Source organism: Anastrepha obliqua, chromosome 4, assembly GCF_027943255.1.
Source record: "Anastrepha obliqua isolate idAnaObli1 chromosome 4, idAnaObli1_1.0, whole genome shotgun sequence".
In the NCBI taxonomy this organism is placed as follows: Eukaryota; Metazoa; Arthropoda; class Insecta; order Diptera; family Tephritidae; genus Anastrepha; species Anastrepha obliqua.
In genome coordinates this window covers 37247363-37273313 of record NC_072895.1, presented here as the reverse complement: position 1 = coordinate 37273313, position 25951 = coordinate 37247363, and the positions used below count along the sequence as shown (strand labels likewise).

Genomic DNA, 25951 nt, shown 5'->3' with positions numbered 1-25951 from the left:
GTAGGAAGAACAGCGAGTCCAGCACAGCTGGTTACAATGCAAGTAAAGGAGAAAATTTGTATTAGCTTTGGAAAAAGTAAATATAAAAAAAAAAACAGATATGGAAAAAGTAAGTAAATCTAAATCTGGAGATCACAATTTAACCATATTTTTCATTTTACTCAGCTCTTTTTTAATTTTCACTGTTAATAGCTGACCGTGAAACGTGCAAGTTGCTGCTAGTTTTCTGTTGGCTTACTATTTTGAATACTTTTCCCCGTTTGGCTGAGGATTAGTTGGCACTTCGCCAGAATTTCGCTGCTGGATAATATTTACTGGAAAAGTAGCCAAATAAACCTATATTTGGATGATTGTACTATTTCTAGGTGCGTTTCTGTTCACAAAGTGCTGAAAGGACTTCGAAACGCACTCAACTTAATGCTTTATAGCTTAACGAAAGGTTTCGTGATGGATAACACTTCGTTTTTTTATCTATTTCCAAAATAAGTATGGCGGGATTGTTTATCTGAAAAACAAAAAAATATGTATTTAATCAGTTTCGTCCTAATGTTGTTACTGCGGTAAAGGTAATTAAATCGCGGCAAACTATAATATAACGAGGGATCGTGGTTGGGTGAACCATGACCACGGACACCACCACCATCGCCGCCACCAATCGTTAATATTGAAATTATAGTAGTAAATGAACTGACAATTTCTTTCCGCATAATACGACTTAAATCTGTCAATGCTCTTATTATTATTGTTATTAATATTATTATTATTATTGTTGTAATTATATTTATAAGAATATTTATTTGTATTTGATGTTGTTGTGTTAATTATTTCATTTGTATGATTTCTGTTATAGTCAGTGTTGGTAGCAATATTAAAATTTCTAAATTTACTACACTTTTTGCTACGATAGATTTTAGTTTTACTATTAAAATACAATTGGCTATTTAATCTATAAGTAATTTTATTATTATTTCCTATATTCATCCCAACGTATTTATACCGTACTGAGCCGCTATATTCAGTAGGACTAATTTTTGTTTTATTTGATTCCTTTAGTACACTACATACTTGGCTAATCGTGTTTCTTTCCCAAAATATTTTCCCATTTACAATTTCATTACCGCTTACGGGTCTATTTCGATTTCGATTTCGACTTCGATTCCTATTCAAATTTCGACTTCCTTTTCTATCCTTGGTTTTGTTTCTGCTCCTACTTCTGCTTCGACTAAAGTTTTCCTCCAAATAACAATGTACTCGTCCACCACAATCCTGGACGCAATGACGGATGTTACTACTTTCATAAATACCTCTACTAAAATAGTAGGTGCATACTGTAAATGTGGAGAAGATAGTGGACCTTGTGGGGTTTTCTCTCGAACTGCTGCATCTTGTGCTCTTCCCAGCTATTCGTTCAATGGTGGAGTCTTCTGCCCCCCTCAGTTGCTGTAGATATTCGGTTCTGCGAAGTACCAAGTAAACGGATTTTTTTACCACATACAACGCAGCCGAATCACTATGCTCCGCCTCTGTTGATAATCCATTGATATTTGCAGGCTTCGTGCTATGGATTATATACTTGCGAAGTTGTTTTTGATTCGGGTGCGTCTCGTTTTTTAGCTGCATTGCAGCGGATTGACTGGTTAGTAGACAAAGCATTGCACTGAGCAGCAGTAACATGTGGTGGCCGATCATGTCGTTGGGTACTGTCTTTTGTTGTGTGCGCAGTGCCGCCGCCGATGAGGCGTAGTACGGTATCGTGCAGCGACTTGTCACAGACGGTACTGGTGGGCAATCGTCCGACATTGCTGCTTCAGGCATATCGGCCGTGTTTTCATCGTAATAATAAATACCATCATAGAGGGCATAGTATGGCAAGCGATCGATTTGACTACCCACGGCGGTTGTTGAGCTATTAGTTAATGCAATCGATATGCTGGCAGCAAGTTTGTTCGTCGAGTCGTTTGCCAGTGATGCTTCTAAGCGAGTATCCAGGCGATACGGACTCGTCGCCGTTAGAGTGATATTGTGTAAACGTCGCGTTGAATTTCCAGCCGGAATACTTACATCTATTGCGTTATGTATAAAATCATTGCAGTAGGTGCAAATTCCTTCCGCAATATTCTCGCAATAGCTATAGCAGCATTCCGATGGTCCATAGGTTGATTTACGCAATTGCTCGCCGGTTTCTGGGATGCTTTGATCTGAAATGGAAGAAGGTACTTTTTCTGTGAAGATAACTGTGGATGAGCGATCTAATCGACATGTGCACTCACCCAAGCAAAGGAATGTTGGTTCGCCGGCGTATTGTGTTGGCAGCGCTGGAGCTCGATCAGCTGGGAGCAGATATGGGCACTTCTGCTCAACAGTTTGGCAGACACTTAGGCAAGGTCGTATTCTTCTCCGCTTTCGAAATTGCACCTTTCGTTTAGATCTGAAAATGGGAAAAGCAAATGTAAATAAACAATAAATCGTATCCAAACCTAAAAAGTTAAAAGTATTTATGTATATCATTACGACACTTTGGTTACCTATACAAGTAAGTACATATGTAAATATGTATATTTGTAGAACGGTGCGACACTTAAAAATATCTGGGAAGTTGTTATTTTTCTTGGAGGTCTTGTCAAGCGAAACAAGAATTGAATGATGAAATTTGCCAATTTCACAATTTCGACTTCCTTTTAGAAGCCCGGTCTTTCGCACCATTGCTACTCATATGTAAACCTATAACTTATAGTAGATCATAGGTCTGCTCATGAAGCAAATGGTACAATCTATCAAGTTTTGGTGTTCATGCATCCAAAAAACTTGCAAAGTAGGAGAAAGTGAGAGCGCAAAATACCATTACATTTTGAGGGGAAGTTGCAAATTTTTACTGGATAAATTTTTACTTATCAGAATTGTAAGAATTTGCAAGTGCGAAAAATAGCTGAACGCAAAGTAAAAATAAGCACAAATTAAAATTTGCGAATTGCAATTGCTAATGAGATGTTCTTCATCTGACAGCGATGATGAAATGGAACAAATTATCGTGGAGAAACTAAAATCATGTGATGCCTAAGCGCATTATTAATGCATTTTATTTGCTTTATTTTTTTTTTTTTAATTTAATATGAGATGGCTCAACTGCAAGCAATTTGAATTTTTAAGATTTTTTTCTAACAATTTAATCAGCTGTTCGTAAAACTTGCAAATTGCTACTCGTTTTGCGTTCATACACTTTCTTTTATATTTTTGGCAAGTTTCTGGATATTTTTACATGACCTATTATTTCAAGTTTTACGGGGTTTGGAAAGACAAACTTAGAGCTTTGGAATGGTGTATATGTTAACTAAGAAAACTTAAGAATTCTGTGCCTATTTTACCAGGAAACACAATATTTTTAAACTATTTTCGCCTTTTCCAACTTTTGCGATATTTAAGAAGCTGTAGTAGTCCTGAATTGATACAAAAAGTACCTACATTCAATAATCAGTAATCTTGCCTGCTATTGCCTTCCGAAGGCCGACAATAATTGAAAACAAGTTTTCTATCTGACCTCGAACTTTGGAAAACTCTTCGAATAATCAACCTTTACCATTACAGCTTGCAGAAGGTTCTTTCAAGGCTGTCGGGCATATTCGTTCATTTGACTACCACCAATGCATCCTGCCAGGACGCAACGGCCCAGCAAGTTCTCTTATTTTAGTTAGAATTTTCTCATTTCGCATTTAAGTACAAGCGACAGTATCAATAAAGCAGTGCAATATTTCAAAAGGTGTGGGAAAATTAAGTTCCCATTTTATGCGGATAAACATGGGGACAGTTTGTGAACTTAATTAGTATTCATATTGAAATTTAGACACTAATTTCTTTAGACTAACCGTTTAATTATTTTTGATATCACTGGATCCTCAGTACATGGATCCGCATTAATGGCAGTCGATATGAAGATATTGGATTGTTTCGATTGTTTTGGATGTTTTTGTTGCTCCTGCCGCCATTCTTGTTGTTGCTGCTGCTGTTGATGCCGATTGCATCGGCCATCCAAGTTTCGTTTACTCCGTTTCAAAACGGCTGACGTTTCGCTGTTGTTGGCCACGTCGCTGTTAGGCGGGGAAGGATTAGAAATCGTTATGTTATGGCTGAGTTGGCGTTTGGTTCGTTGTGTTGCCTCCTCAATAGAATCTACAGCATCGTGTAATTTATTATTGTTGTTTTCATTAGGAAATAATCGGCCAGTTTTATTGCTGGTGACAACATTAATTATCGATTTATCACTATTTTTTGTGCTTGTGCTGTTAGTTCGGTTGTCGGTTTTACTGTTGTTACGATTATTATTATTATTGTTGTAGTTGTTGCTTGGGGATACAGAAATGTCGCTTTCCTCAGCAAAATACGGAACCAAAGTACTACAAACCCAACGCCGGTAGGCCTCCTAAAAGAAAATTTAGAAATGATTTCGGTTAAGATACTTCATAAAACATATTTTGGTAATAATATAATAAAAATAGACCTAAATATGTAGCAATGTAAAAATATTTATTATTTAAAAAATTTTATTATATAACTACATTAACGCAGCACTGGCTACGAGGCCTTGTTCTTCTTCTTCTTAATTGGCGCGATAACCGCTTACGCGATTTTGGCCGAGTTTAACAAAGCGCGCCAGTCGTTTCTTTCTCGTGCTAACCGACGCCAGTTGGACACACCAAGTGAAGCCACCTGATCTTTCCAACGCGGAGGAGGTATTCCTCTTCCTCTTCTACCACCAGCTGGTACCGCATCGAATACTTTCAAAGCCGGAGCGTTTGTATCCATTCAGACGACAGCACCCAGCCAACGTAGCCGCTGGATCTTTATTCGCTGCGCTATGTCGTCGTAAAGATCATACAGCTCATCGTTCCATCGTCTGCGATATTCGCCATTGCCAACGTGCAAAGGTCCAAAAATCGTACGCAGAATCTTTCTCTCGAACACTCCAAGCGTCGCTTCATCGGATGTTGCCATCGTCGAAGCTTCTGCGCCATACGTTAGGACGTTCAGCCGTGTAAAATTATTATTAAAGCGAGATACTTTAAGGAACTTCAGTTTCTGGTTCGCATATGGACTTAATTCATGCTAGAGGACCACAAGGATCAGAATCTCTGCTACGAACAATGAGGACTTGGTTCCAAATGAAAGGATTTTCTTTGTTTTAGGTGTTTTTATATTTTCATTTTTGTTAAGTACAAATCTATATCGAATATATGAACATACCTTCTACTCAAATATGAACGAGACGGTATCGATAAAATGGTCCGCGGATGACATAACTGTTATAAGCTTACATGGCAAATTTCAGCGTGATATGTCACATAGTTTGTTTTCTGTGCTATTGTAAACAAGTCAAGCTCGAGTGTGTTCTTCGAATTCTCTTTTATGACTTCAATTGTCTTAAAATGTTTTCCACGGAGCGGCAACTTGAGTTTGGGAAACAGGAAAAAGTCACATGTCATGGCTTTATAAGGTCTTCTGCCAGAGAGCATGCGGTCTTGAAGACTTTCTCTATATAACGAATGCTCAACATTTTTTACATGGAAGAAAATGCTCAATAGGGGCAGAAAAAAATGGCGAAGTCAATCGTATCTTAGCGATACGACGTAGGCTCACTCAAAGTATGATATATCCTCCGTTTAATATTTAGACTATATGATCAATTTCGAATTTAATTTTTTGACAAATGGTATCCAAGTGATTCTTTGCTAGTTTCTGGTACTACGCTTAGAACTGAATTTCCAGCCCGTTTTACAAAATAATACTTATTTTGTCACCATAGTGTCGAAATCGTGATTGATTCATTGTGGGTGTGTGCAGAGCTTATAGATTTTTTCCAAAGTAGAAAAGAAGAAAAGGTTGAGCACCTGTCAACAAAAATATTATAACATAGGGACATTTGTTTAGAAAAATTAAAATAGAAGATTAAGTAACAGCGAACTGAAAACATTTTTCTTATGCAAACTCAATAGTAATTTTCAAAGCTTTGATGGCACGGATAAATTTTAACTGGAAAACAAATAAAAAATATGTGAATAATTTTTTAGTCACAGAACAAGTCTAGAAGGTGCGTCAAGAACATTTTTTTTTTATTTAAAAAATAATAATTAAAATATTTTTTAAATTATTTTTAAATTATTTAAAAAAATTTTTTATAATTTTTTATTTTTTTGAAGTGAAACTTTTTAGGCGTCGATGGACGAGCGAGAGTGGGGAGTAAAATTTCAAGGCCATGCAACGTTTTGGGCATTTTCGTTCCGCAAGAGAGAAAAAAGATATAACGTAGAGGAAAAGGAAAGAGAGAGCTATACTTTATATATTAAATTATATATCTTTGATACACTTTAGGCTAGTTTTCCTGAGTTTTTCGTAGTGAGAAATAACACTGCCTACTTTTTGGCGTTATATTTCCTTGGTGTCTACTGTTTGGGGCGTCTTTTGGTCCCAATTTTTTTGGCGTTGTTTTTGGTGCCTACTTTTTGGCGCTTACTTCCGTTTCCTGCCTAGTGCTTGTGCGTACTATAAAGAGCTATCCATTCCGGCGTCAGATTTTTTGGTATTGCCTTGCGGTAATTTGTGCCGTTGCTGCGGTTCTGGAATCTCTGCGTTTGTGCGGGTAATAAACGCTCGGAGTGGTGCGCGTTGTTGCCACGGTTTGTGTCCGCGTTGTTGCCACGGTTTTAATTCTCTGAAAATGTTGTCAATTTATATAGATATATATTCTTTCTCTCCCTCTCTTTCTCATTCTCTCTCGGGTCTCTCCCTCTTTCTTTGCCTGCCATGAAAGTTTCACGTCTGCTATGTGTACTACGCTATACGCACTGTTTTTTAATCTTATTGTAGATCTGTTTTTTTTATATTTTTTACCTCCTATAAATATACGTCAAGAAAATTATTTTTTTATTTTTTTATTTCTTCTTAATCTTTTATTTAATCTTTCTGTTTTATCTTTCTTTTTTTAGTCGTTTTTTTTAATCTTTTTTTTAATCTTTTTTTTAATCTTTTTTTTAATCTTTTTTCTTTCGTTATTAAATTTTTTTTATCGTTTTTTAATCTTTTCTTAAATCTTTTTTTTTAACTTTTTTTATCGTTTTTTTAATCTTCTTTTTTATCTTTTTTTAAATCTTGTTTAAATCTTTTTTGTTTAATCCTTTTTTTTTAATTTCTTTTACTATTCTAATACATTTTTGATAGATACATTTAAAATTTTCTAACAGTCACTTATGTATGAGTTTCCCAAATAAAACTCTGTTCGTATGCGTTGTACCCGAAATTGTAAAATCATCCTCCAACTAGAGCTCATTGGCATTGTATTGAGGCATTCCTAGAAGCAAGTCTGTTATTGTTTTGCTATAAGAGAGGAGAGTGGAGAAGTACGTTTTGTGGCGTTGATCCACAGAAAAATGCTTATACGTAGATGTATGTGCAAAAGTCCCCCTAAAAATTTTCTGAGGGCACGCCTGCACCTACGCATGCACATACATATTTAGGTAAGTATATGTGAATGTTATGTAGGTTCGAGTGTATGCACGCATACATTGCAGATGCCCATGCAAATGTAATCGAAATATTATAGAACTTTAATTTTTCAATGAAATACCATCAAAGGGCCACACACACACACGCATACACACACGAATATGTTTGGCCGCCAACCAACATAGCACGTGTTAAGCAAGGTCTATATCTGCTCCATTTGTGTATTCGACAACACGAGTGCAGAATCTGTCTGAGACCAACCCTTAGATTCTCTCAAATATGTCTATATGTGCATATGTATGTATTTATATCTCTATAGGCCACAAATCTCTTAACGAAAAAGTGACACATGGATGTTTTTTTTAAAGAAAACTGATTTTTTGGATTCTTACATTTACTCAACCAAAAAAGACGAGTACAAAGCATGCAGTTAATTTGGAATTCAGCTCGAAAAGCTGAACACACTCAGTGGAATAACGGTGCGAGAGACTTTGAGCTTTTTCAGAGTGTGCGACTCTCTCCTCAGTTGCTCAGTTGGAAACTTCCAGAGAGTTTAAAAATCAAAAAGAAAACATACTTCTTGCGTTGGAAAAGGAATGAGAACGAGAGTGGAATATGCTAAATGGAACACTGAAAATGGAATATATTAAAATGTAAGGAAAGTGAAGTGAAAGGGTGAATTTACGCAATTCATAGGCGAAAATAAAAAATGCTAAGAAATAACTTTTTAAGGTAAATTAAGCCATGCTTACACACATGTAAACATATTTAAGTCAGTAACATATTCAGGACTGCGCTCATGCCCCACAATCCACTCGTGCACAGTACCTGCATCTCTAGATATTTCAAATCTATGGCATATTTTTAAGGCCATTCAAATTTGTGTATGTATGTATATGAATGCATGCATGCATGGAAGTAGCCGCTCGTTTTTTATGTATGTAGATATCTTAAATATATACATAGACATACATATAAACAATCAGAGAATTTAAGAATACGTCCGAAATTCCGCTGCTACTTTAGTTTTGAAAAACTTAACAAAAACATAACGAGGTCACGCTACAACTGAGGCCTACTACATACATACATATTTACATACATACACAGATGTACGAATAATTAATACCTGTGTTGCGCATACAGCCTACTCTACAAGGGTTTGGCCTAGCAATTCCCTATTCGTTTTTGTGATTTCCGTTTATTTTTCCTAAAATTGTGGGAGCTCTAGCGACAATTTTTAAGCAGTCTTTCAAATCTAAGCTGATTTTTGTGGATTCGTAGTCACTTCAGACCGTTTAGACCACTAGTTTTGCCATTTCCTTTGAAATGCTTTTCTGGATAGAACTTATGTCTTTTGAACAGATGTTGGCAGCATGCCTATTACCAAAAAAAAATGTCCACATAAATACACTTGGCTACAGTAACATATTATTTAAAAATAAAATACAGAATACATTTTAATTGGAAAAAAGTACACTTGCCCATAGCTTAGATTAGGTTAGGTTTGGCAGCCGCATCGCACATAGAGACAGCGATGCCACTTAGACCACGAAATGCGTCCGTTGTGAGCCGCAGGGGCTTGGCTGTTGATACCTAAAGTGTATAGATTATCTATATTCGTTAAGGAGTAGGATCTTAAATATCGATTCCTGCTTCTGAGTAGAGCTGGGCATGTGCAAAAAAGGTGTTGAATTGTTTCCAACTCCTCCTCATTTCTGCAGCTACGACAGAAATCATGCATGTAAACGCCTAATCTCTTTGCATGATTTCTTATGAGACAATGTCCTGTGAGGGCCCCTACTAAGGTACTAATTTTAAGTTTACTCAATTTTATAATACTCTTGGACAGACGTAAATTTAGCCTTGGCCATGTTTGCCTAACAATTTCACACCTATTAGCACTAATACATCTTCGATTTACAGAACTGATTAGTGCGTCCTTAATAGGAAGCTTACAAGTTGCGAGAGGTGCCCTCATAAAATTATTTATTTTTCGTTACAGATACCTTCTCTTGCAATTTGGTCAGCCCTTCTGTTCCCTGACATATCTCTGTGGCCTGGAACCCAGCATAAGATGATATGATATTGTTTGGCCATCTTAGGAAGAGATTGGCGACAACGTAAGACACTCCTTGATGTTATTTGGAATGCATCCAGGGCCCGTAGGGCAGCTTGGCTGTCTGATAGAATGCAGATAACTGTTGATGATATTCTGAATAATAGCGTTTCATGAATAGCGTTTATTTCCGCTTGAAAAACATTACAGTGATCTGGTAGTTTAAAGGATTCACTGATAAAAAGCTATTCGCAATATAACCCTGATCCTACACCGGTATCAATTTTAGATCCGTCCGTGTAGATCTGCACGGGAGTGTTGGGTGATGGATCTTCTTCAAGCCATTCCAATCTAAAAAGGGATTTTCATTAAGAAATTTCTTTCGAAGAAGAGAATCATTGGGTATATCCGTATAGGAGTCGAAGATGGTTGAATGTTCATGTGTGACAGTCTTCCATTGTGAGTTTGCTCTGAGCCTTAAAGAGGAACAGGCCACTAAGTATATTTGCAGAAGAAGTCTAGAGGTGGCGGATGTATTATGATATCCAAAGCCATGAATGGCGTGGTTTTCACATTTGTCCATTCTCTTGTTTAAAAAAAACTTTATTTAAAAAAATGCCTAAAATCTAAAAAAAAATATTTAAATAACAATTTAAAAAAATAAGCTAAAATCTAAACAAAAGTTAAATAAGAAGCCTGCTTCGGCTAAGAAGCTTCTGAGTAAATGAGAGAGAAGTTCACGAGAAAGTTCAAGATATCAAATTGCTGGTGAGCTTATAAATATTGCCATACAAAGCAATTCCTCTACACAGATTCTTTCCGAAGAGTCCGAGCTCAAATAATTACCTAATCAAAGATAACGGTGCATCGATTAGCAGTACCGATGAAACGCTGGAGCTGTTCGCGTAAACGTAAACAGCATTCATGTTTTTTCCGCCTCGATATTTATTCTAAAAAGCTCTATTTTTTTCGTAGCTCTTAGCCAATGCATCCGCTACTTCATTCCAAGTTGTACCCCTGCGTCGCGGGATCCATATGGACCGGATTTGAGTGTGCGTTCCTAACAAATTCAGTTTCTCTATACACTCATGGACCAGTGAGGACTTAACTTCACAGAAGGACCGAGCCTTGAGTGCCGCCTAACCGTTGCTTAGATTGGCATTTCGCTCATTCCGGCCAAAGCTGATCTCTGCACATAGATAGATGGCATGCGCCTCCGCTCGGAAGATGCTTGGACAACTACCCATACTCAGACATGTACCTTAATTATGCAATCTGGAAATTTATGTAATTGAGCTGAATTTACCATACAATTACGCGGAAGCAAGGATATGTCCTCTGCCGTTCGAGCTCTAACAGAATACATGCAACTAGACGTGCCTTTTGGCAGATACTGTATATGTATATATATATACATATATGTTTTTCTTTAACTCCTTGGTGAGCAGAGGGCGTCTGATATTGTAGGAGGTATAAAACTATGAAGGGATGTAACGATTATTTATCTCTTACGTAGCTGTCCTGAATAGTGCAAAGCAGTCGGCGTTATCCAGCGGTGTCCACTTAAAATGTTTGGAAAGAAGACAAATGAGCCTAAACTGTGTTATCAAAATGGACCCTCTTGATTGGCATAAAAGTGTACATGCTCCCAGTGGTAATCACTCCAACCTATCCTAATTAACTAAAATTTTATGAGCGTACTATGCGTGCTCTTATCTACTTGTGCTGGGTGATCTACATAGTGACTTCTTTTTTAAAATTCCATAAAATTAACAAAAATCAATTTCGGTATATTATAGGTTTACTTGTGAGAGCGAACATATCCATTATTTATGGAACACGATACAAAAAAAGGGCCGACCGAGATGGTGTTTCCTGCAGCATTTTCAAAGAAAAATGGCCCAATGATGCCACCGCTCTAATATCCGTACCAAACTGTCACTCTCTGAGAATGAATTGGCTTCTCGACAAGCACGTGGGGTTTTTTTTATCCCAAAATGCGGCAGTTTTGGCACTTAACATAGCCGCCGAGATGAAAATAGACTTCCTCAGAAAAGATGATTTTGACTTATTTTCATTAAACGCACTGCTTTGGCTACATATCATTCACATTGCAAACTGGTTTGGAATATTGCACGACGTTGTTGAAGCGTAAAGTGCATCATTCCGTTCTATGGGGAAATGATATTGGTTAGGTTGGGTTAAATGGCTGTCTTTGCTTGGGGCCCACTTGGACATATATAAAAATGATAACGACTTTCTGTCACGATTTCCGGCGCGAAAGACCTGCCATCGGCAAAATAATACATAATTAAAAGAAAACACTATATGGACCACCCTGCACCTCATATTTACCTCTATAACAGATAAGATATTTAACAGATACGTACAGGTAAGAGATAAATGCAGTTACATATATATAAATATATAAATTTTTTACTAACTTAATGTAGATGTTAGCCTTGATTTAGAATGATTCATTACTGGTTAAATGAATATGTAATCCTTTTCAAACCAATAAATGATTTTGCTCATTCAAAAAAAATACCAAGGAGACTTTACGTAGGGGTGCTGTAATTTGGTTCTCGCCAAATTCAAATAAAATAAGACGAAAAATAATAAGAAGAAAAATAATTAGTTGCGCATTTTTAAACTTCAAAAATGCGTGAAACCAGTGCAAAGAAGCCGGTATACAGTGTTCTAAATTCCCTTCGATTCCTTTTGTCAGGCAAACATGACTAGAGGACTACGGCAAGATGGAGAAAAGCCTTCTGAAATGCCCATATGTGACATTTTTCCACCACGAATATAAGCACCAAACAAAGCAAACAATACCAAAAACTTTGGTATAGAAAATATTTTCATTCCAGCCTCTAACTTGGAGAAAGTTTCTGAAATGAAGAAAATCTGTACAGGTATAAGAAGTTTTTTAGGAAATGTTTATGCTACAACAACAAAAACAACATCAACAACAAAAGCAAGAAAAATTTAATTTAACTCTGTTTAACCTAACTATGAACCTTCTTTTTTTTATCAGGGATGCAAAGATGAAAAATAGTGATTTTTACTCAAATACAAATTTCATTTGAAAAATTAAATTCTGAAGTGTGTTGACCAAAATGTATCAAAGTAACGGAGTTCCAACACTCTAGAAACACCAAAAATTTACCTTTTCGGGAAGAAAAAAAAAATTTTAAAAAAGATAGTCGCCGAATTAGATCCCACATTTTGAATTGGTCAACTTCCGGCCGAAAAATGAATTGAACACGTCAACATAAAGGATACATCAAAACATATTGTTTAAAAAAAAAAATATGTAGAAATTTATTTCCTTCCAATTTTCACTATTCTTATTCAAAATACGGTTATTATATGTGAAAAAGTATAATTCAATGTCCCTCATGAGCACTTCTATAGATGAAATCCGCCAAACAGTCGATTCATGAATGTCTAACTGTTAAGAACGTCGGGATGTTGTATGTCTAGGAATTATTCTACTTACATCTTGCTTTTACTTTTGATAATATTTTACATTTCGCCTAATAATTTTGGGCGTTTGAGGATCCGCCAAAGAGCGGACCAGTAAAAAATCAGTGCAAAATATTGCTCTGGCGAAGCGCTAGCATACTTACATGGATGTATGTAGAAGGTTGTGTAAGCTTAATAATCCAACCCGCAGATTTATAATTTTTTTTCAATTTTGGTCGTACGCCAATCATATTTGGCACTTTAAAAGCCCGACAACTGCAGTATAAAAACAGATAAGTAGTGGAGCGCGTAAAAGTCAAAATGTAAATTTCAATCTGTCAGGATCATTTTTTTATTTAGTACAAAAGTTATTCAAAAACCAAATTGGATGATTAATATTGCGCCCACTTGTGTACTACGTTCGTTAAAAAATCGATCAAAGCTGATTCGCTGTACGTATTTGAATATAACTTGAAAAGTTAATGGAGTCCCACTGTGAAACTTTAAGAGACGAAAAAATCTGAGGAGGTGTTTGTTTCATAAATGATAAAGAAAATGTTGCAAAAAAAAACTTCAAAAAAAATAAAAACAAAAAAAAAATTTAAAAAAATTACAGAAAGTAAAAAATCTATGCACGACAAAAATCTGAGTGGAGTTTTTAATATATGACAAAAAAAATTTTTTAAGGTATGTATTATTCTAAAAAATACAAAAAAGAATTTAAAAAAGTAAAAATTTATCAAAATACTAAAAAGAACTGCAACTTTTTTTTTCCTTGTTCACTCCTCTCGGGGGCCTAGGGTTTCGACAAAATGTCTTGCGTTGGTTTCGTTAATCTATTTGATTTCTGAGAGGGTAGATGATTAGCCTGCCGCTACCAGTCCTAAATAGTGGGAATGCCCACCTGTCGTTCCTTAGAAACAAGCCTTCTTGCTGCTTGGAGCGCCATCTGTGTTTCACATTTTTCTGCCAGAAGGATCGCACAGATGGTTGAAGACTTCGCTAGATTTGGTGTATCTGCACTATTACCGCGAATGTCCGCTTCCTCTTTCTGGCGCCACTGATACAATGTATAACCGTGTGTTTTTCTTTGTTTTTTTCTTGTTGTAGTTGCCACAATGGAAATAATGCGCTGACTATTGTGCGGGAGTATGGATGGAAATGATAAGTTTTTGGATTTGAGGAATGAGTGGAGTAAATGCATTTACGCTAGACCACCGAGGTTTTAAAAAACTCCACAACAAACTTTTGAACATTGACTAAATCTCAAAATTATTAATTTTATCTCAAAACTTTTTTGAGCTTCCTTCTTATTATACTCAAGCCCACAAACAAGCCAATTTTCAAGTTTTTGTGTTCACATATCCAAAAAACTTGCAAAGGAGGAGAAAGTGAGAGAGAAAAATGAGGTTTCATTTTGAGGGAAAGTGACAAGTTTTCGGTGGACAAATGGAGAAAAACAACTGAAAGCATAGTAAAAAAAAAACTCGAATTAAAGTTTGCAAATTGAGTAAAAGTAGTAAATTTAAGTAAAAATTAGGATTCAAATGGAAATGTAAGTAAATATATTTTAGATAAAATTCATAAAGTGTATTTGATTTGAATTATTATTATTCTGATGTAAAATTATTAAATAGGAATCATTGGCCGATATAGAGGTATGCAGTTCTGTCTCCAGTCATCGTTGCTGCAGTTTCCGAAATAGAAAGCGAAAACACTGAAGGTATCTTTAAAAAAATGATTAAATGAATAGAGGGCACAAAATCAATTGAAGTGAATTGATTAACTTTCGACTGGAGAGCGACCTAGGATATCTATCCTAATTGATTAGGAAGAAAAGTGTGTACGTAATCGTTGGATTAGAGGGGTCGATGCCTCGCAGTTTTGCTTCAATATCATTGAAGTTTTTTTCGACCCTTTTTTATTTTCCTTTTAAGCATTAATGAGTCAAGTTTAAGCATAATTAGGGGGCTCATGGCTCTATGCATCTGGATTTACGACAGTCGATCTATGTATATAAATCGCATCCGAGTGAAAAAAATATCTATGTGCATATGTATGTGTGTGTGCTATATTTAAGTACTTACTTTGCAATCGTCACACTGGTGAATCTGTGAATACACCTGTCGGCAATCGAAGCGAAAAAGTATTTCTGCTAGTTCGCAAGTGATGCGGGTGGCCAGCACATCCAAGTCCATGACATCCATAAGAATGCGAACACACTCCACGCCGCCGCTTAGGGTGGCATTTAATGCGACTGTGTGTAAGGCGCTGAAGACATTACGCTCGCAGCAATGGTGAAGACGTAGCGAACGTAGCCGAGCTGCCAATTCGCCGGGCGATTTAAATGTACACAAGTGCGCCGGACTCGTCTCCTCCGTATCGCCCAAGTAATCAAGGCACTGTTGTTCTTTCTGTTGATGTTGCTTTTGTTGTTGCAGTGGTGGTTGTTGTTGCTGTTGTTGTTCTCTATAACCGGGGTATTGTTTCTTTTGCTTGTTGTTGTTGTACGTACGGCCAGTGTTACTTTCGTATTTCGAACCGAAATTTATATAGTCGGAATATTCATATGGCATCCTAGACTCAGCCTGATTCGTATTGATTTTCACAATGTTATTGTTGGCCTGATGCTGTCGATTGCTGCTGGCGAGGGCGAGTGCAATCGCCATATTATCGTATTGTTGAGCTTGGAAAGGCTTCATTTGAACTAAGGAAGTGGATGCCGCATTCCTCACTTTTTTTCTGGACTGTTCCATTATTCCTGTGCCAAGTAAACCTTGATCACCATTAGAGATTTCAGTGCTGTCGTTGCCTTTCCAGGGGTTCAAATCCCGACGCACTTTCAGCATTTTTCCGCTTTGGTGATGGTTATCAGTAGATGTCTTAAGATTAACTTTATAATTTCTTTTTAAATTACTGTTATTATTGTTAGATTTTGTATTAAAATTATTAAATATACTTGATTTTAATCTTTCACATGAAATGGGACAAGCTGGGGGGCCGGGACCTTCATCGACCCATGCCACAGGCAATGTGCCAGCGGAGCATTGACCCTGAAAATACAATAAAATAAATAAATTTATTTTAAGTTTTGAAATTTTTACTAAAATTGCTATTCATGAAAAAAATCTCATTATATAAAAAAAAATATCATTATTTTGCTACCAAGATAATCGACCGAATTTTACGCATATTGTCTATAAAAAATAAATATTTTACTAATCTGGTAAAAACACATTTTTAATAATTACTGGTGTTTTGTTTATTAAATTTTATAGAGCTCTCGATTTTCTTCGCACATTTTCGAACAGCCCGGGCGTATGAGCAACGAGTGCTCGCTCATCTGCTCGAGGCTTCTTACTCGAAAAGTATATCGAGTTTTTTGAGTAATTTGAGTGATGCTGGTTCTGATTATTTTGCCTTTTTTGTCAGCACTTTTTTTAGTTTTCCAATTTATTTATACACAGCTAAAGAAATGCTGGTAAATAAAATTGCCTATTTTTGTTTAGTTGTTCAAATTTTTCTAAATCACGAACATTTCGAACAAGCATTTCAGCAGTTGAGCAACTGGCGAGATTCGAATGGGTGTAGAGCTACTTGAGCTGCTTGATACCAGGGTGTCTAGAACTCTATTGGATTGGCTCTTAGGGCGGGTAATTTTGTTTTCTTTACATCGGTCCTAGCAGATTCAGATTTTACATTAAATTCTTAGTAAACCCCACTAGAGTTTAGCTACAAAGACAATTTCGAGCCTCCCAATTTTAATATAAAAGAAGCTATCCTTATTTAAGTCTTGCCCCTTTTGCGCTTCGTGGATAGTCTTTTGTTAAGAAGTGCATTATTCGTTAATGTTCGTTACGACCAGGCTGCTCATTGGTGTCAAATGTTGGACCGATCTGGCTAAAACTGAACGTTTGCAAGTCTGAGACTCTGACCTTTTTATACCTCATGTAATATTAATTTACATATATACGAGGGTTGCTTGAAAAGTCCGCGCATATATAGTTCAAGTTCAAAAAGGTAGATTAGGGTTTTTTCAATTGCCTAACCAAAAGTAAAATTAACACAAGAATTCAAGCCGGCCGATCATCAACAACGTCGTGTCTTTGCTGATTGGGTCGTTGAAATACATGAAAATCCGGAATTCCATCGAAAAATTATTTTGAGTGATGAGGTCCATTTCCACCTCGGTGGCTTCGTCAACAAGCAAAATTGTCGGATCTGGGGCTCAGAAAATCCAAGAGTTATTGTTGAAAAGTCTCTCTACCCTCAATATATGACTGTTTGGTGCAGTTTATGGTCCAGCGGAGTCATTGGACCTTACTTTTTTGAAAATGAAGCTGGAGCAACAGTTACGGTGAAAGGATTGCACTATCGAGAGATGATCAACGATTTTTTATAGCCGGAATTGGATGGTATTGATCTGGACAACGTTTATTTTTAACAAGACGGCGCTACGTGCCGCACAAGCAACGAAGCCATTGATCTTTTACGCGAATAACACCTCTTATTGGAAAACCTTTTAGTACACTCCTTCTCATTTGTCTAAGGTCCAAAATTTTTCTTGTAAGTCAGTCCTAAGAGATTCTCCGTAGGATTTTATAGGCTGACATTATTATCGGCGTTAATGCTGATTTCTAAATAAAAGAAGACTCTTACAATTTCCAAATTAATGCGTGGGGATACGGGAGTGCGTCGTCTTTTTGTTTGTTGACGAGGTACCTTCTCGTCTTGTTCTCTTTCACCACCAGACAAATTCGCCTTGCTTCTGTATCCAGAAAAGGCAGAACTAACAGCGCAGTTGTTAAATTCTGCGGTTCGCACAATCTTTTCTAGCATCAGATTAAAGAAGTCACACGACAACACAACAACTATTTTAAAATTTGTTTGGTAGCAAATGGTTAAGAGAGTAGGAGAGGTCTTTCCCAAAGTATTTTTATGTCTGGGGTTGGACCACAGAGGTACTTTATTCAGTAGAAATTGGGACTGGGCGAATTGAGTAGAAATATATTAATTAGGTGAATCTTTGAAAAATAGAGATAGAGGAGATGCAATTAAAAATGTCGACCACCGAAATGCGAAATAGGAACAGAAAATGTATTGGAAATCAAAGTTCAAACTTCGAAAAAAAAATACTAAAAAACATTATTATTGATAAGCAGTTTATTTCTTCACCTCACTTGAGTTTTTAGTGAAATTGGAATCCGCTTAGGTATTTACGTTCTTATTTTTCGACTTAAGGGAAGCCTCTTATCAGTCAGAGATCCCTCTTATGTCCGCCATTTTGTTTTTTTATTTATGTTAAAAAAATTGTTTATTACTTTTCAATCATGCCTTCAAATAAATGCAAAAGATTATTCCTGTGTGTCGCTTTTTTCGCCTCGAAAAAAAATTGGGAAAAAACACTTTTTTTTGAAGCCACTGATAAGAGGCCCCCCTTAAGCTGCTATCTTCATGTACGATATCGAAACTGCGAGGGAATTAAATTTCAAAGTTTTTGATGATATTTGCTTTATTTATTTTTTCGCGACCAACATAAGAAAAGTCTTGATTTTTCAGCAAGCGTGAAATTTCAAAGCGCTTCAATTATTAGGTTATGTACATAGATATCTATTTGAACGCCTTGGTGAAATATTTAGTAAAGTAAGATGCGAATAAGTTTTCAGAAAATTTTAATTTATTGTTTGTCTTTTAGGAACAAAGTATTGCCAATGCATAGACATTTTTGCGGAAATCATAATCATTCAACACTTGTGTTCAATATAACAGCAGCGCTAGACATTGTAAAATTTTGACAATTCATTATAAATTAAATAAATTTCTTTTACAAAAATATGGTTTATAATACAATAAAAAACGAATAGCTTTAGGTTTAGAACTTTGCAGAAAATTTAAAAAAATTCAAAAACTTTTTATGAATGTTTGAAACATTTTATTAAAATTTTTTAGAAAAATTTCGAGTATGCAGTTTTATAGCCCACAGAATTTTGGTGGGATAAAAAGCTAGTTCAAGTGCCTCTAAAATGGCTATGATTTTTTATAATTTTTGTTTTTTTGCTGGCGGTCGTGTACATTTTTTCTATATAAAAGAAAATCGAGCATTCGTTTTATGGGAAGCAAAAAAATGATTAAAAATTGACAAAAATGTTGAAGCACTTTAAACTTGCACAATGTTATTACAAATAATAACAATAACTACTATACAAAAGTACCCACAAGGAGTTGCCCTAAAATTCTGATTAAATAAATTGAAATTTTTATGCAAATTTTTTGAATTTTTTTAAATTTTGTACAAAATTTGGAACTTTAAGGTTTTTGGTTTGTTTGTATTATGAGCTGTATTTTGATTAAAAAACAAACGCTTCATTTGACATTTTCACGTTATTGGGAAAAGGCAACTTGTTTTTTTCTTTTGCAGCCATCGCCGTTTGCGGATCAAAGCCCCAATGTTAATTAATATTTGATATAAAAGAAAATGCAATGTAAATGACATAAAATAATTTATAGATTTTCGCAATCGTCAGCGTGAAATATTGCTTTTCGTTTATCGTTCCATTAACCTCCTTAAGGGGGAACGCTACTGTGTGGGGTCAAAAAATTGTCGCTTTTTGTAAGTAGAAATGATTATTCGAGGACCGGACAAAAAGCAATTTATTATGTGTGTATTAAACTAAAAAAAAAAAAATAAATAATTAGCGCTTATACTTATGTTAGGTGTTTGGCCGAGCTCCTCCTCCTATTTGTGGTGTGCGTCTTGATGTTGTTCCACAAATGGAGGGACCTACAGTTTCAAGCCGACTCCGAACGGCAGATATTTTTATGAGGAGCTTTTTCATGGCAGAAATACACTCGGAGGTTTGCCATTGCCTGCCGAGGGGCGACCGCTATTAGAAAAATATTTTTATTAATTTTGCTTTCACCGAGATTCGAACCAACGACCTCTCTGTGAACTCCGAATGGTAATCACGCACCAACCCATTCGGCTACGGCGGCCGCGGTCATATGTATTAAACTATGTTAATGTAAATTTTTATTAAAAAATATTGAAACTTGACAAATTTATGTGAATAAACGTAACGAGTTAAAAAAAGTGATGTCATCTGATAGCAGCCATACAGCAATGAATAATCACCTGAAATCAAAAAACCAAAAATTTTATTAATCTACACAATAGTGGCTATCGTTGAACGTAGCCGTTTTTTGTTATTATTATTTTTTTTTTGACAAAATGGTGGTGATTTGAATTTCGATGTGTATTTTTCACCACTTTTTTGGTTTTCAGCAGGCCAACGATAGCCAATGCTATAACAAAAATTTTGAAAAAGAGAAAATTAAAATCGGTTCATTAGTCTTCGAGAAATCTTTGCCGCCGTATCAAAAAAAGTCGTTTCGAGAAAAACGCGTTGGAAATAAAGCATCGTATCGTATGCGCTACGGGGCCGAACCGACGGGCGCTCACTTAAGGGGGTCTTCTACCGTCGCGCCTTAATCTCGGGCCTATTTTTGGGAATTAATTACAAAGCAACCACTTGAGATAATGAAATCAGATTTTTTTTATTTAATTTGCACAAGTTTGCACTATTTAAAAATATATTTTTCAAATCGAATTCTTTGGCCCTGTGTCCTTGAACCGTCCTCGAGGTTGCCCTTGTAAAAATGTCCTAGGCGACTTTGTGGCACGCGATCGACCATTTTACTTATCTGAAATCAAAAAAAATTTTTTTTTTATCATAAAGTGTAGCGTTGGCTATGTTTTCCCAGTGGCGATTTTAAATATTTTGAAATTTGTAAAAAATGCGTGATTTTAAAAAAAAAGTTTGAAAATTTCCTCTTTTTTTTACACTTTAGAGGCCCGCAAAATTAAACTAATCAAAAATTGAAAAAAGTGGTCTGGGAAAACATAGCGAGATGTTCACTGAATAACTGGAAAAAAGATGGAATGAATTCGACAAATATTTATAGTAGATGTGTGACCAGAAAGTTGAAAAAAGTCAACTTTCGGGAAAAGGCGTTTAAAGATAAAGAAACGCTCGAAAATGCCACGCGCATGCATGTATTCTCCCCGAAATGCTCATGAAGGAACATGTTTTTCATAAAACCCTCTTTATAGCATACTCTTAACATTAGTAGCTTTTAAAAAATCTAAAAAAAAAAAAATCGATTTTTTCAAACCGTGACGGTAGAAGACCCCCTTAAGTGCACATAGAATCGGGAATAAAGCGAATTTCGCTTTAACATTTTTACCACATTTTCTTGAGTAGTTATACTAACAATTTATGCAAAAAAAAGTCGATTTTTTTGAATTTTCACAGTGGTGCTCCCCTTAAATATTTTACATTCTTTGTTAACACCCTGTATTGCTTTCTTTGAAGCTATTGATTTTATAGTGCATTTAAATGTTTCAATGATCAAGCTTTTACGTTATTCTTGAAATACTTAAGTAATGGGTTAATCGAAAAAACTGCCCAGATGTAGTTTTAAAATAAAATATCTAAAAATTTAGATTCTCTCAGGTTTCACTATTTTTATTCAAATATAAATAGCTCTTTACAATTATATGTAATTTAGATGCACACCATGACCGTACATATCTACAGGTAACATCCACCAAACAGTCGCCGTCGATTCATGAATGCCTAATTGTTGAGGACGGCGAGATGTTGAACGTCGAAGTGGAAGGTTGTGCAGCAACAGTTTGCGCTACAGCAGAAATGTTCTCAACAGAATGCCCAGTTCTTGGTCTGCCAGTCCTTTTCCTAACCTCGACAGAACCAAATTCTTGAAGTTCGTTCACCTACCTTTGAATTTTCGACTCATTCGTACGATTATTTGCATCACAAAAAATCCTAAATTTCGCGATATGTTCTTAAAGATCGACCATTTTCAAAGTAAGTTTCAATAATTTTAAAGCATTGTTTTATTGTACAAAATTGTACATTTTTCTACTTGAAAAATGCCAAAAATTATAGAAAAAAGACACTGACTAGGAATTATTCTCTACTGACATATAAGCATCACTTTTGAAAGACCTCTACATAAAAATACTATACGTATGCGTACACACATATGTACATGTGCCTAGATGTATTGTACTTATTTACTTGCGTATTTGTGCTGTTATTTTACACGTGTTTTCCCTGCCTCGCTTGTTTGCCAACTTTAATATTACCTAAGAAGTATCAGGTGTATTTTGCACGCCACTATTTACGGCTCAAATTTGTTAAGGACCTATTAACCTTAATGATAAGGCAAGGATTAAGTACACCGCGCATACAACATGAACAAAGTTGGCATATCCTGGCACACATTTATTTATGTGCATTTTTACCTTGCAGAGAATTCAACTGATTCCGAATAGCAAATGAAAATTGCTTTCCGATCGCCTAAGCGAAGTGAACCAGTCCAATAATGGAGTGTAGCGGGTATGCGGCTGCCTTTGCATTAACCACCTGACGCTGGAGTTTTTTTTTTTTTTCAGAAAAATATGTGGAACCAAAAACTTCAGTTTTTTTTTATTTGAATTTAAAATGCTCATATATTTAAAAAAAAATAAAAGTAATTAAAAATAGAATAAAAAATAGTTTTATTATTTTAGTATTACATATAGAAAATATAAATAAAATAATTAATAAAAATAAATTTGTAAGTTGATTTTGTATGGCATATACATATAAGAACATGGCCCCAAATATAAACCAACATTTTATAAAATATAATAAAAGAAAGGAAAAAAAACATATGCAGTAGGCGGTACAAATGACAAGAAGCGATTGGCAAGCACAATTCGTTCATGTGTCGGCTGTAATACAAACATGTCGAAACCTGTGGAGAGCACTCGGGTGAGCGCTGTTCGTTCAAAATGCGGTTAATGTTTCTGATAGAGGAGAAACTTACTAAAAAACTGGGCATTATGTTAATTGATAGAAAAGTGGAGCCTATAGGTGTGGCAGGGCAGGAGAACAAGAGCGGATTGTTCCCATTGCTTTGTTGATATTTACAATTTGCGGGACGATGCTTACATTACAGTGTTGTAAGTTAAAGTTTTATGTAAAGCCAATGTAAAATAAATCTGAAATTTAACATATTTCAGAATTGTAAATAGCAAAGTTTTTGCAAAACTAAAATAATTTTTCAAAACAAATTATTGTTTCTTTTTAGGTACGATTTTAGTAGGTATTTTGTTCAAATGTTGGTTAACTATCCTTAAGCTTATTTTAGAACAGAAAGATATAACCACAGATTTCATGGAAAGTACAATAAAGCAAATATGAAAATAATTGATAATTGAAGTGATCTCTCAAATATGCAAATAATTAATTATCTCAGTCGACTTGTTTACTACAAAACTGGCTATTGAAATAAGAACACCCAACTCTTTTCTACCCGATTTTGAAATAACACGGATGACCAATAAATTTTTTATACGCAAACTAAAAAACAACAAAACTAAAGAAAAGAACAATTCTTCTAAACAAAACACAATTTCTAGCAGAAGTGAAATTTTTTCATATACATACATCACACATACATACATACATATGTTCTATGAAAGCTTGTACTATAAGCACATTTTAGAACTTTCAAATTCTGATTGGACTAACATTTTCTTACTTATGAACCTGACTTGGTGTGAGTGAGCATCAAATTTTCAACGTAATCTGAGTATGGTGTTGCTGGATACCAAGAATTGTATGAGAAAATTGTGGAAATAAAGTAACGGCCATTAATAACAGACTTTATAACAACAAGAAAACCAATAGAGGCCACCGCTAATTACGAACGAAATTCTTCATTTTAATCAAACCCGACAGATTAACGGCTGGACATATCTGACTTTGTAGCTGACATATCTGCTGATGAAAGAATTTTTAATGCAGTACGCGAAACAGGTGAACGCTTGCCATCAATTAGCCATAACTTTTATTCCTAATTTCAATTTGAACTTGTAGACGTTTTATGTATTTATGGATTAACTTTAGACAAATGTATTTCTACTTTTTTTTTATAAAAAGTTATTTTTGTTTTATTTCTTAAATATATGAACATCATTTTTTCCACAGGTCTTTGGGAAAATATTTCAAGTAATTTCATTATTACGATTTTTTACACAACTTAAAAAAACAAAACTCTTTAAACAACTTTAATTGGCATTTAATCGATGATATTTAACCAAGCTATGCGAAAACTGATACCAAAATTTATTCCTATAAAAACATACAATTTTTTAAAGTGGGAATAGGGAATACTAGCCTAATTTACCTTATTTACGGGGTAGGGAATATTAGCCTAATTTACCGCATGTCGTATGTACTTTTTAATACGATTTTTTTTACAAGGTTTTTAAAGGAACGGTCGTATCTACCATGTAAAACAAGGATGTGGGAGTACCATTACAATTAATACGTTGGTTCTTAATACAATTATTTTTTATTATGTTTTAAATTATTATTTTTAATTTCTAAAACGATTACTTTCAATAATGTCATTATAAAATATTTTTCAAAGTATCACTGTTTTTTGTGTCAGAAAATGAAACCAGACATTGCGGTCCCCTTAGATTTACCCCACAGAGCCGATTATCAACTCTGATGTGTCTGATGGGCAATACTATGCACGCCGATGTTCTCGTTTTCCTCCCGGCCATCTTAATGTTCATACATATCTTTAATCAACCACAAAGTGTGAGCTAAATTGCGACTCTAAAGCTTGCTGTACATAATAAATTTATTGCCGAGTTAATATCTGCCTAAAGTATGTAGCCAGTTCATAAATGTATGCATAAACAAACAAATGCATGTGCGCATATTGCCACATTTCTACATATTCGTACACAAACGCAAAGCGGCATAGTTTTTGAGCCATCCTCTCGCCCACTTGTGCGTGATTTTGTGTAGACTGTCTGTTTAGGTGCAGACATAGTAGCTGACATTTGCCCAGTGCCGACACACTTGCAAAGAGCCTCATCCACCTCCTCATACAAATAGAACTTGTGCAATTGGCCGCTTCACACGAACGTCAACATGTCACGAATGCCCCCTGAGGCTATCGTCACTTTTCCTTGATTGTGCGCCTAAAACGTCACTTACCTCTGCTAGAATGACACTACTGTTGCACTTTTCTTAAATGTCCGAACGCTGGAATTTATCTGGCGTTTAGCCAACAATTATTTTAAAGAAACTAAAGAATACTTTAATGCAGTTGTTCTAGCGTTCTAGGGGAAAGGCAAAATTTGTTTTGTTTTAATTGCAATTATAATTGATTTTTTGTTTGTTTTAGTGTTGATGTTTGGTCAATAATAAAGTAGTTTTTCTGTTTCTATACTATATTAGATTTGGTCAAAATTAAAATATTTGTAAATGTGCATATGTATGCACGTAAATTGAAAATTCTGAAAATCATATTTTGCAAAACTGCATTCTTTATACGTTACTCTGCGTAACGTAAATAAGTCAGAGCTTTCGCGCTGAAGTCCACTTGTGTGGTGTTATTCTACCTGCTTCGGTTAGTTAGCTTGCCATCATTATGAACTGTATCCATGTGTACATATTTGTGCAGAAGTAGTAGTGCAACTGCTAATGGCTATATTTCTGATTTTTTCACAATAAATACATGTATTTATGTCATTTACATGCGCAAAGTCTCAGCTGTGGTGCACGACAAATAGACCTACACACTCGCAACACTAACGCCATTACTCAACTCATGTTTCTCACCTACCGTGCCTGTTCCCGCAACGAGCGTGGTGATAATTGTCGTTTCTAGTGTTTTTATTGTTTTTGGCTTTAGTTTGCCGTTGTCAGTTCTACTGCGCTGCTGGCAATCTTGCCACTTTTGATTGCGCATGTCTTCTCACTTCTATCCTTCCGCCTTAGTTTCGCTTCCATTTCGCTGCTCTCAATACCAACGGGTCTTTTGTAACGGCATAGTCCAACG

The 25951-nt window shown here is 35.5% G+C and overlaps 1 protein-coding gene across 1 annotated transcript in view; it reads right to left on the bottom strand.

The window, feature by feature from the left end:
• Positions 1-299: 299 nt before the first annotated feature.
• The window catches only part of LOC129246218 (uncharacterized), a 48859-nt gene continuing 23207 nt past the window's right edge, over positions 300-25951 (bottom strand). Inside the window, exons 2-5 of the mRNA XM_054884853.1 lie at positions 15106-16071; positions 3861-4414; positions 2271-2428; positions 300-2198 (exon numbers count right to left, since the gene is read on the bottom strand). Of these exons, the coding sequence (XP_054740828.1) occupies positions 586-2198; positions 2271-2428; positions 3861-4414; positions 15106-16071 (3291 nt within the window). The 3' untranslated portion in view covers positions 300-585. The remainder of the gene's footprint in view (positions 2199-2270; positions 2429-3860; positions 4415-15105; positions 16072-25951) is intronic.